The following is an 11,883-nucleotide window of genomic DNA, read 5'->3' on the forward strand; positions in this document are numbered from 1 at the left end:
GGAAAAACCAGATCCACAGGTACAGGATAGGCGGTCTCTGGCTGAACAGTAATGCCTGTGAGAGGGATCTAGGTGTCCTGGTGGACCATCACTTAAGTATGAGTCACCACTATGCTGCAGCTGCCAAAAAACTCAACCCAGTCCTGGGCTGCATCAACAGAGGGATAGTATCAAAATCAAGGGAAGTGATGGTTCTATTCTATGCCGTACTGGTAAGCCACATTTGGAATACTGCATCCAGTTCTGGTCATCACAATACAAAAAAGATGCTGGGGCCCTAGAAAGAGTACAGAGAAGAGCAACAAATATGATAAGGGGTCTGGAGGCTAAATCCTATGAAGAACGGCTAAAGGAAGTAGGTATGTTTAGCTTAATGAAGAGAAGACTGAGGGGAGACATGATAGCAGTCTTCTAATACTTGAAGGACTGCCACAGGGAAGAGGGCACCGATTTATTCTCCATAGCACCTGAGGGTACGACAAGAAGCAATGGGTGGAAGCTCATCAGAGGGAGATCCAAGCTGGAAATAAGAAGGAATTCCATGACAGTTTAAGCAGTAGAACAGCTTGACACCCAGAGTTGTGGGTGCTCCATCTCTGGAGGTTTTCAAGAAAAGAATGGACAACCATTTGTCTGAGATGGTATGAAGATTCCTGCCTTGCGCAGGGGGTTGGACTAGAACACCTCCAAGGTCCCTTCCAACCCTATGATCCTATGCAAAAGTTTCAGAGTGCAGTTACTCCGTACATCGCTGGGTTTCTGCCAGTTTGTCAGGTCCTCACTCCCACCTCAAGATTTGATCATATGTGAAGAATTTGGTTAGAAATCTTTTGTCATTTCTTCCCAGGATCCTTTGAAAGGGACATGAGTATTAACACAGTGCCACAAAATTATCAGAACATTCAATACAATTTTAGGATTGTTCAGGGAAATCATTGATATAAGTTTTCCAAATGGGTTACATTTGTATCTTACAGACTTGTGTAAACAGAGAAATAGATTTTATAAGCAATGTGCTTCCCCCCCCCCCCCAACACCCCTTAGCTAACTGCTCCCATATTATACTTCAGTGGGAGATTTAAGATGTAACTCTGTTCTAACTTACCTGGGAGTGAATCTCACTGAATTCGATGGATTTAATTCTGAGTATTCATATATAGGCTTGCACTTTATCTAGGCAGTTACTTGCAGTATTCACAACTCATAAATTTCCTTGCTGTTTCTTTTTTTCCTTATTCTCAAAGGGTTGCTTAAATTAGGAACGGCCACAGTACAACCCTGTCCACATTTTAAATCATGAAGGTCAAGATAGGAATGGCCATGTGGCCAATATACCAATGCACCTGGGGGACGAGGTGGGGGGGAGGAAAGAACAAGTTCAAAGTGGAATTGATCCAGAAGGTTTGAAATAAGGGAACAGACTGGATGATCTTTTTCACAGGACTCCCAGATTTGGGATGTAAAGATCCTCCTAGCCAGAACATGGCAGCAGTCACAGAGTTTTCTCTGCCTATCCAGTGTAGGTCCAGAACTTTGCAACCATTTGTATCCCTTCCTTTTGTCACACCACCTGCCTTCAAAGGTTAATTCAGATGATTGAAGTCGAATTTGAGTTATTTCCCGATGTCCCCTGCTGTTACCAAGAGAACTGACGTTCACTCTTCACTTTCACTAGCATCCAAAACAACCACGCTTAGATATTTACTGTTAACAGAACCTGGGGATTAAGCCGCAAAACTAACAAAGAGTTTTCTTTCTACCTTAACCTTGCCCAAAATCCTTTAACAAATTAATTAATCCTAATGAATTAACACTTCATTTATTTAAACGTGCTGCAGTTCATGAATTAAATTTTCATGCAGTGATTAAAGGCTGTTAAAATATGCATGATTTCGTTAAAATTTTATAATAAATCAGCACAATGTGTTACATGACAAGGCAACTATTTCCCAGTCTTTCCCACTCCACTTCTCTTCCCCCTCCCCACCCCCATGTGCTGCGACTGGAACGGGGGTGGGGGGGAGTCAGAGTTGCATTAGGACTGAATATAAGCTCCCTCCTTCTGAATTTTTGGCAGGCAAAAGCTTCTCGGACGAGTTTACATTTTAACTTCTAAATTGATTTCTCCCCTTCCAGCTCCTCCTCTCCCCACGATGTAAAATGTACTTTCACAGCCTCTTAATAGAGTAAAAGAAATGCCTCTTCCAGAAAAGGGGCGGAAGGTCAGCACTGAAAGTGAAATTGATCATGCCTGAAACAGGATTGCTGAAGTGAGACTTTTAAAAAGAACTGGCTTTTTAAAGTGTCTTCTAGAAAGTTATGGATTCCATGTACATCAGGAGCTGAGCATGCCACCACAGAGACAATTCTTCAAAACTTTCCTATTACAGCATCGATGTTTTTCAGCCACCAGTCACGTGTCCACTCACCCTAGCAAGAAATGCCATTGCCCATCCTTAGATGAACTCAAGCCTTCATTGTTCTGCAACTGACTCCATTTGAAATCCTTTTGGTTAAGGTAATATGACAGTTCTTCAGTTGGCAAGGATGACTCATTCACACCAGCACTCCTCTATTAATGTTGCAGTGGCCCAGGAGATGAACATTCACACACATGTAAACCAGCCCAAGATACTCACGGATTTCAGCACAAGGAAACAGGAAAAAACTGGCTTGATTCTGTTAAGAAAATCAGCAAGAAATGTAAGCCTGATTCTGCACATGTTTACAGGGAAGTAACACACATGTAATGTTAAGAGGCTTGTATAAAAATGCTTTGAACTTTATCTCAGAGAGACTTCTGAGAAAATGCATTTAGAATTGCCAGGGTTCTTTTCTCTGTGTATGTCTGTGGGCACAAATGGAGCATCTCTTTATTGGCACTTGCCTGTTATTCAGATGATTCTGCTAGGTGATCTGGAAAAGGAAACGGGATCAGATTTGGTTAGTAGTCAGATGGGAGACCACCAAGGAGATTCCAGAGCTGTAAACTAGACTGGGAAATGTGGGGGCGGGGGGGGGCGGAGAGTCCTGGAAGAAGGCCATGGCAAACTGGTTCCACATTACTACCAAGAAGAGCAACATGGACAGTTCCGTTGAAGTCACCAGGTCAACTTGAATGGAGAAGACTTGTATTTTCATACTCATATTTCTGTGTGATTTCTGATGCCTCCAATCTTACCTTTTCCCCCTTGAAAGAGGACAGTGGCAGCTCCCTTGGGATTTGAAATCTCAATTAAGCTTTTTCATATTTAATACGGGCACAATCTATGCCTTGGTTGCAAAAGCAATCACTGCGACTTGGACTTAGTTTAATTACCCCAGCCTGGCTGTTGTCAGGGAAATTCCTTATTAGGACATGGAAATACTTTTTGAGCATTCAACCATAAGCATTCGCTTTAGGGTAGATTGATAGGCTGTTCCTCTGCAATCACCCTGCATCTTCTTTGCATAAAGGAGGAACTATTGAAAGGAATTGCCTGGATGTCTGCAAGCAACTTCCTAGACCTGTTGCTCTCCAGGGTGGTGGGACTGAGGTTCTCAGAATTTCCTGCCAGTGGAAAAGCTGCAGTCCCAACATACCTGGAGGGCAATCGGTGGAAGAAAGCTGTAGAGATACAGTGACACAAAATCACAGGTGCTCAGCTGGCATATGCTTGTCTATCATTTCAATCCTCATCAGACATTTATTCAATTCCTGAAGGTCATACAACTAACTTTAAATATCACACTGGGCTGGGGAATGCAGAAGTTTTCAATATTAACTTGATAGCAAGGTTTGCCAAGATCCGCATGATCTGTATCTATCCAAAGCTATGATGTTGTTGTCTAAAGCAAAACCAAAGAGAAATTGGAACGGGGTTACCTGGCTATTGGTGAATGCCACCTGCACATCAAGGGCATTGTCCTGAGAATGTGAGATGGAAGAAAATTCCTGGAAACATGTTATTTGTGTTTCTGTATTTTGTATTTTCATAACACATGATTGCCTCACTTTCATTTCCCTGAACCATATTCAGTCATAAAAACAGACATGCAATCCAGCTGTGTCTCCAAAGATCACGGTCCCCTGAGCCTGAGTATTTAGATGGACATTGATATTCACGAGCATGGAAAAAGTCCCTCTTGGAGTACCAGCACCTATTTAAATATATCGGGAGGTTCTGAGAGGTGGCTTCCAGTTAACCAAATTCAGCCAAGTCTGTTTCAGTGGACCAGATGGGAACATATGGGAAGCACTGATGGATTGGAAGAAGAGCTCCATCTTCCATTCAGCCTCTTCTTTCTCACATATGAGGATAGGTGAGTGGGACTGGGTATTGGGAACATATAGGTGGGATATCACCTCCACCGCTCCATGCCTAAATGAAGAAACATCCATCTTTCCTGTCAGAACCACAGACAGGGAAATGTCCATACTACTGCAACTGAATTGCTTACTTACAAGTAAAGTGATCATGAGGAGGGGGGGTTTCTACCAAAGGTATCTGAGTATGGAACCAAATGGTGGTAGGTATTCTGGACTACTCAAGGCAACCACCTTGTGAATCTGATGGAAACTTTGCAGTCCTCTTCTCCTACAGGGAGATGCCTTTTCACACCAGCTGACAGGAGAGATCCAAGTAATTGGAGCCAAAAATAATCTTTCTAATTATGTATTTGTATGTATATTTTTAAAAATCTTTTCATCAGCTGAAAGCTAGGAAGAAATAGAAATGAAAAAAAAATACTTGATCATAGAATTATTGAGTGAAGTAAAGGTTTACTATATGAAGAAAAGCCACATGTCACAGCCCTTCAATGTCCACATAGTTGTCTCCTTAATCTAAACTTTTCAAATACATGTTATTTCCAGACCATTTTCTGTTGAGACTGAAAAAAAAACCAAGAAAGAGCCCTGTGTACATGGAAAAGATACCTGGGTTTGCACTAATAGAAATTAATCCTACACTTCATCAGTTTTAGGGCTTGGTCCAGTTGGTTAAGGCTGCAGGCTAGAAACCAGGAGACTGTGAGTTCTAGTCCTGCCTTAGGCACGAAAGCCAGCTCAGTGGCTTTGGCCAGTCACTCTCTCTCAGACCAGCCCACCTCACAGGGTTGTTGCTGTGGGGAAAATAGGAGGAGGCAGGAATATTAAGTATGTTCATCGCCTTGAGTTATTTATAAAAATGATAAAGGCAGGATAAAAAATCTAAAAACCAAAAGACAAACAAACGTTTCCTGTGGAGTAGTGGCTTCCATGGTCACTGGGGAGCTGTCCAGCAATAGGAGTTCCTGAAAAAGCACAAAATCTGGTCACTCAGAATCTTTAGAAGTTCTGACCCTTACTGATTCAATTATCATGATATTCACATTTAACATAGGTTTGAAGCACATTAGGCATATCTTCCATCTATAATATCAGAACAATTCCTTTAAATCACTCAGCAGTATACTCTACGTGCTGAGATGCTGAGGACTGGGAATAAAGAATCCTTGTAACAATTTCATGGTACCCACAAAACTCAGTGAGAATTGCTGGAACTGATTTCTCATTCTGTCTCTTAAGCACTAAGCTACAGCTGCTCTCTTACTGTGTGTGGACTAATCTTTAAGCTATTCACAGTAGTATTTACAAAGCCACTTTGAAATAATCCACAGAACAATCCCAGTTTCCAGTATACAATCCTCCCCAAATCTACTCCTAATACGTTAGAATGCAATCCCATAATCCCTATCCCAGAGGCAAGTGATTTGGGGGTGATTGGGCATGCTGGATTCTGATACACATGGAAGAGGTGGTCTAGGAAATCCCTGGTCCTGGTCCTTTCTCCCATTAGCTTTTTAAAGGGAGTATTCATAGGAGAAGCAACCACAAACTGCCCACCATGTGTGTCCTCTGAGAGCAATTAATTCCAGATCTCTCCTTAGAATGCCCAGGAATAATATATAAGATTTTAATGTAATGTTGCAATGATAGAAATACTATGAAACAAGCCAAATGAAAAACTCAAAACTTTTTCTGAAGCTAGCAAAAGAAAGTAAATTTAATAAATGAATCAGAGTAGAGAAGAAGAAGCAAGTTTACTCTGCTCTCCCAAATATACTGTTTGTACTAGTATTGCTGTCAAAAATTGTTCTGCCCTGTTTGCTCCTTTCCCTTCCCTTCCCTCTCTTGCTTACTTTAAATTTTATGAAGGTCCAACAGCTCCTTCATCCAGGTGCCTCTCTTTACATCTTACAGAACATATTTTTTTTTTGCCAGAAAAGTCCTGCATTAGCTTTATGGAAGTGCAGCCAAGCTTAGGTTTTCTAGCTATATTTTATCTACCAGTAAAGCCAGTGACTTTTGAGAGTTTTCAGTTACTAGCAAACTCTTTGTAGTTACTGTAATGGGGCTATGTTTTAAGTGACTCTAGAGATATACTATTTGTATATATACTATTAGTAGTTTATAAATGAAGAAGTTGTAAAAGCCTACTCTTAAGGCCATTAAGTCCACCGTAAAAAATGACCTACTTGCCTCAGTATGATGGGATAGTTTGAACAGGCATTGCCAGCTCTGAAGTGAAAATGCAGGTCCAGGATGGTACCATCTGTGCATTTAGTAATGTTCCACCACCCTGAAAATGCCTTGTCTACCTCGATCCTTGAGCCTGCTGGGAGGAATGCAGACATTCAGAATAGGCCACTTTTCACTGATGAAACTCTCCAACTCCCTTGTTCTCCCTAAAGATCCTTGCCAAGCAGCCACATGCTTGCAACACGGTTGGCGACTGGTGGTTGGCAGCACTCAATCCTCACAACTGGTGAGAGTCCAGGCATGGTTTGCAAAAAGGCAAGGATCTGAAGACATGAGATTCCAAGACATGAGTTACTGTGCATCTTTCATAAGAGAACAATCATTAGCAACCATATAGAAAATAATGCTTGTCTTCCCCCAACACATCCATGATAGGGCAGAATGTTTGGGTTCCTGCAATATCCTTCACAGAGATAAATCTGAATTCAGGAACCCCATGGGATACATTCAAGTCTGGAGATGGAAATTAATGAGTGCCACAGCCACTTGGGCTATGGGGAAAGAAATAGGTAAGAGGCAACTAATAGAAAATGTGGGTGGTCATGCCATGAATGTGTATACAAATCTTGGGGGCATCAAAGACAATGCTCCCTAACACTTAAGGAGAACATCAATTCCTTGCTCACTCAACACTCCCACTCATTCTCTCTCTCCTATTATTTTATCTTAGCCTTTACTTGTTTATTTCCAGTGGCTATTATTACTGCCTACAGCTGAGTGTTTGTTGTTTTTAAAAAGGGAATCAGAGATGGGACTTTTGAAGCTCATTCTCTGGTTATTGATGTGAAGCCCACTCAAATATGGGAATGAAGAAAGAAAAATTCAAACCCCACATTAATAGGAGTGCAGTTTTAAGAGTCATCAGCACACACATGAGGTGCACTCCTAAAGGAGTAACCAGAGGACCTCGGTTGCACTTATTTTTTCTCCCATAAAATAGAAATAAATGTATTTGCAGAGCAGATAACAAGGCAGTGTCCTTCCTTTGATGAATGGTTCTTTGAATCAATGAATAATTTTACAAATAATGGTAGAAATATTATTTGGTGGAAATAAAGGGGATGTTATAAACACAGCAGACATCAGACCTGAGCAGACATATCTGGAGGCATACTATCTTGTTACTTCAACTGAGTTTATTTCCAGCAAAGCATGATCCTGCTAGGTTTGAGAAGCACTAGCTCCTTCAACTTAGATCTGTGGCCTTGTCTTTGTGATCCCTCCATCTCCTTAACAGAGAGATTAGCAATAAGCCACTAACCCATGGTTCTTTGGAACCAAGCTAAATTCAGACCACGAGGTTTACTTTGAAAGCTGGGGATATCGTTTTCCAGTCCCTTGGTGAGGTGGGGGAAGGGAAGATAGGAATGCTATGGGATCCTCACTGAAATGTGGCTTACCATTTAAGGGATGGTGGGCTTTTCTTAACCTCAGTACCACTTCCTTACTTTTTTTCCCTTTGAATCCCACCCACTTACTCAAGATTGTCTAAGCGGATCACTCCCAGAGAAATAACTGATTCCGTGGGCACCCTGCATTGCTCAGCTACAGGGTGGCTGAGAAATGGGAATGTTTCTAAAGAAGAAAGGAGCAGCGCTTCAGTACGTGAGCTTGGGAGAAGCCAGAGCTTTGAGTGATGCCCTCTGCAAAGATGCCACCAAAGGCAGAATCAGGCTACCAAGAAAGACAATGTCACCCATAAGGGGGAAGAGAGTGGATGGACCTTTTCAAGCAGAAGCAACCTGAAAAATAATTGGTGGCTCACAGCTCCCCTCTACCTGCAGACCCATGGGTTGAAACTGATCTGCCAATATGGATCTTTTATGGGGATCAAACAAGGAAAGCCCTCCAACTTCTTTGGGAAGTGAATGCAGCATTTTGTTACGACCGCCCGGTCCAACACCCAGTTCACTGGGAAGCAAGTAAGTCCCATTTACTAAGAAGTGGGACAAGAGTTGCATTGAAGGCAGCGGCACAAACGGGTGCTTACTTTCCAGCACTGAAAAGAATGGACAGCGACGGGCCCACACTGTGCCGGCAGCCGGATGACGCCGCTCCAGGAATAATTACTGAAATAATACGAAACACTTTGACAACAACGCTTCCTATTCTCTTTACAATACTGAGCAGGACTGCCGTTGCCAGACTGAAAGCAAAGCGAGCAGAGATCGCACGTATTTAACACCACAACAACACGCGGAAGTAACCGGCATCCAGAGGCGATAAAGGCAACAAAATTCGCCGGTTTTGGCCCGGCGCTGCAGCTGGCGCCGAAAATAATAGTAAGTAAATGTACCAACACTGACCCATCTCTCCTCCGCCGCACTTCCACCAGTACTCAGCTGGCGCTGCCCCGTGTCCTGCGCTCCAGAGCCACGCGGGCCAATGCCCGGGCGCAGCGCCGCCGGGTTCCCCCCGCACCCATCGCGCCTCTGCCAGCGTGCCAGGGGCACACGCCTGGGAGCACCAGGTCGACAGCAGTTGCCTTGGCCTTTGTCCTTTCTGCAGACTCCTGGTCTGCTTCGACGTGAGCTCGGCGATGCAACTCAGGGGGCGGGGAGGAGGAGGAGGAGGAGGAGGAGGAGGAGGGGGCAGAGGAGGGAGAGCGCAGGAAGGAGGAGGGGAGAGACCAGGCTAGTCCATCAAAACTGGAGGCGCAAGTTCTCGCGAGAGGGAGAACCGGTCGGGAGCCCCGGGATGTGGGCTCAGGTGGAAGCAGAGCGCATCTCCTGCCAGCCCGGGGGTAGAACAGGCAGAAGAGTCGAGCGGCCCGGGTTGGAGGAAGGCTCGCCCTGCGCGCTCCCGGGGAGCTCCCAGCCCCAGTAGCCTCGGATGTGCTGCTGCGGCGGCGGGGGCGGCAGCCTGGCTGTGCTCGGCGCACAGAGAGCCCTTTCGCCCGGCGCGCTGGTGGCGCTCGGCGTGGATCTCCTCCTGGTCACCGTTTCCCTCCTGCTCTCCACCCGCCGAGCCGCCGCGATGATGTCCATGAACAGCAAGCAGCCCCACTTCGCCATGCATCCTACCCTGCCAGAGCACAAGTACCCTTCTCTTCACTCCAGCTCGGAAGCCATCCGGAGAGCATGTCTCCCAACTCCGCCGGTAAGAAACACGCTACCAGCCGCACTTCCTCAGGCTGCCCGGCTCCCATCCTCTCGCCTCCCCCGCGTCCTGCGTCCTCGCTCGCTCTCCGGCCCTTGCCGCACAGTGGGCGCCTCTCTGGCTGCAGCCGCAGCGGCTGCCTCTTGGCTTCAGCCACCGCCTCCGCCCTTCTAGAGGTTTAGGTGAAAAGGGATCCCCGGGGGCTTTCCTGCCCACGAATTTCCACTGCTTTCCCGGGTCCTTCTTCGAAATTGACCTAGGAAGTGAGGCGCACGTGAGGCCGAGGCAGCAAACCCAGCCGAAAGCGGCGGAGCCGGTCTCCCCTCGCACCTTCGCTTCAGCCCTTTCTTGCTCTCCCTTCCTTGCCCGCTCACAGCGGGCTGCCTCGATTTCCCCCGCGGTTAAAAACTTCTTCGCGCTCCTCTTGCTTAACGAACTTGCCCGTTTCTCTCTCCCTCTTCTGCCTCCCGGTCCCTCTTTCTGCTCCCCCCCTTCCCGCTGCTCCTTCGCCCGCCACCTCCCGCCAAAACGATCCCGAAACCCAACGCACTGCTCCTTTCTCTCGCCAATGCACCCGCACGCTCTCCGGTGAACTCTTCCCATTAATTTCCCGCGGCGGTATAATTTTCTGCCTCTCATTCCCCTCCACGGCGGTGCCTGTACTCCGTCCCTTCCGCTCCTGAACCGCTCCCTCTCCGCCTTGCTTTTTCCGCCTTCCATCCGTTCTCTTCCCATATGCCGTAAAACAACTTTTCCCTTCAATTCCCTGCTTCCTTTGCAACTTCCTCCCACGCCGAATCCTTTCCCTGTCTTTCTGGTGCTGTGGTTAACACTTAACGATGGCTCCCTCCCTCCTTGCTTTCCTTCTTGGGGCTGCCCTCCTCTTCCCAACCGTGGCCCTTTTTCCTCCCTCGCTGCCCCGTTTTTCTTTGTCGGTTGCAGCTGCAGAGCAATATCTTTGCCAGCCTGGACGAGACGTTGCTGGCGCGGGCAGAGGCTCTAGCCGCGGTGGACATCGCCGTCTCGCAGGGCAAAAGCCACCCTTTCAAGCCGGACGCCACCTACCACACCATGAACAGCGTGCCCTGCACCTCCACCTCCACGGTGCCGCTGGGCCACCACCACCACCACCACCATCACCACCACCAGGCGCTGGAACCCGGCGACTTACTGGAGCACATCACCTCGCCTTCGCTCACGCTCATGACCAGCGGCGGGGCGCACGAGGGGGCGGCCGGCGGGGGCGCAGGCGGCGGCGGCGGCGGCGGCGGAGGAGGAGGAGGAGGGCTGATCTCCACGTCCGCCCACCCGCACTCGCACATGCACGGCTTGGGCCACCTGGCGCATCCGGCTGCCGCGGCGGCCATGAACATGCCTTCGGGCCTCCCGCACCCGGGGCTGGTGGCGGCGCACCACGGGGGCGCGGCCGGGCCGGCTGCTGCGGCCGCCGCGGCCGCGGCGGGCGCAGCGGGGCTGGCCTCCATCTGCGACTCGGACACGGACCCGCGCGAGCTGGAGGCCTTCGCGGAGCGGTTCAAACAGCGGCGGATCAAGCTGGGCGTGACGCAGGCCGACGTGGGCTCGGCGCTGGCCAACCTCAAGATCCCCGGTGTGGGCTCGCTGAGCCAGAGCACCATCTGCCGCTTCGAGTCGCTCACGCTCTCGCACAACAACATGATCGCCCTCAAGCCCATCCTGCAGGCGTGGCTGGAGGAGGCCGAGGGCGCCCAGCGCGAGAAAATGAACAAGCCCGAGCTTTTCAACGGGGGCGAGAAGAAGCGCAAGCGGACTTCCATCGCTGCGCCGGAGAAGCGCTCCCTCGAGGCGTACTTCGCCGTCCAGCCGCGGCCCTCCTCCGAGAAGATCGCCGCCATCGCCGAGAAATTGGACCTCAAAAAGAACGTGGTGAGAGTTTGGTTTTGCAACCAGAGACAGAAGCAAAAACGGATGAAATTCTCCGCCACCTACTAAGGAGAACTGATTAATGGACGGGTTGATTCCCTAAGACAGACCGAACTGAAGCTAAGCGGAAAGAGAGGAAGCGAGAGAGACAAACAACCCCCCTCCCTCTCGGAAGCCCCCCAGACAAACTGGCCTTGACCCTGAGAAAGGACCCGCGCGCAGCCCCCGCGAGACCTTCGCAGCCTGGGGAGGGGGAGGGGGAGGGGGAGGGCGGAGACTTTGGGCGGGGGAGGGGGGAATCAAGGGGCGATGGCTGTGAG

At 48.0% G+C, this 11,883-nt stretch overlaps 1 protein-coding gene across 2 annotated transcripts; it reads left to right on the forward strand.

The window, feature by feature from the left end:
* The first annotated feature begins 9,535 nt into the window (after positions 1–9,535).
* On the forward strand, positions 9,536–11,665 carry POU4F1 (POU class 4 homeobox 1). Of its 2 annotated transcripts, XM_088136623.1 has the most exons (3): positions 9,536–9,661; positions 10,604–10,883; positions 10,962–11,665. In XM_088136623.1, the coding sequence occupies exons 1-3, from the start codon at positions 9,539–9,541 to the stop codon at positions 11,630–11,632; spliced, it is 1,074 nt and encodes a 357-aa protein (XP_087992749.1). In that variant the 5' UTR covers positions 9,536–9,538; the 3' UTR covers positions 11,633–11,665. The 2 variants fall into 2 exon arrangements, with proteins under 2 accessions (XP_087992749.1, XP_007427937.2); XM_007427875.2 differs by having other exon boundaries at positions 9,539–9,661; positions 10,604–11,665.
* Positions 11,666–11,883: the final 218 nt, after the last annotated feature.

The sequence above is a fragment of the Python bivittatus genome, unplaced genomic scaffold, assembly GCF_059951505.1.
Source record: "Python bivittatus isolate LINGU-HERP-01145 unplaced genomic scaffold, Pbiv_v1 ctg000060_np1212, whole genome shotgun sequence".
NCBI lineage: Eukaryota > Metazoa > Chordata > Lepidosauria > Squamata > Pythonidae > Python > Python bivittatus.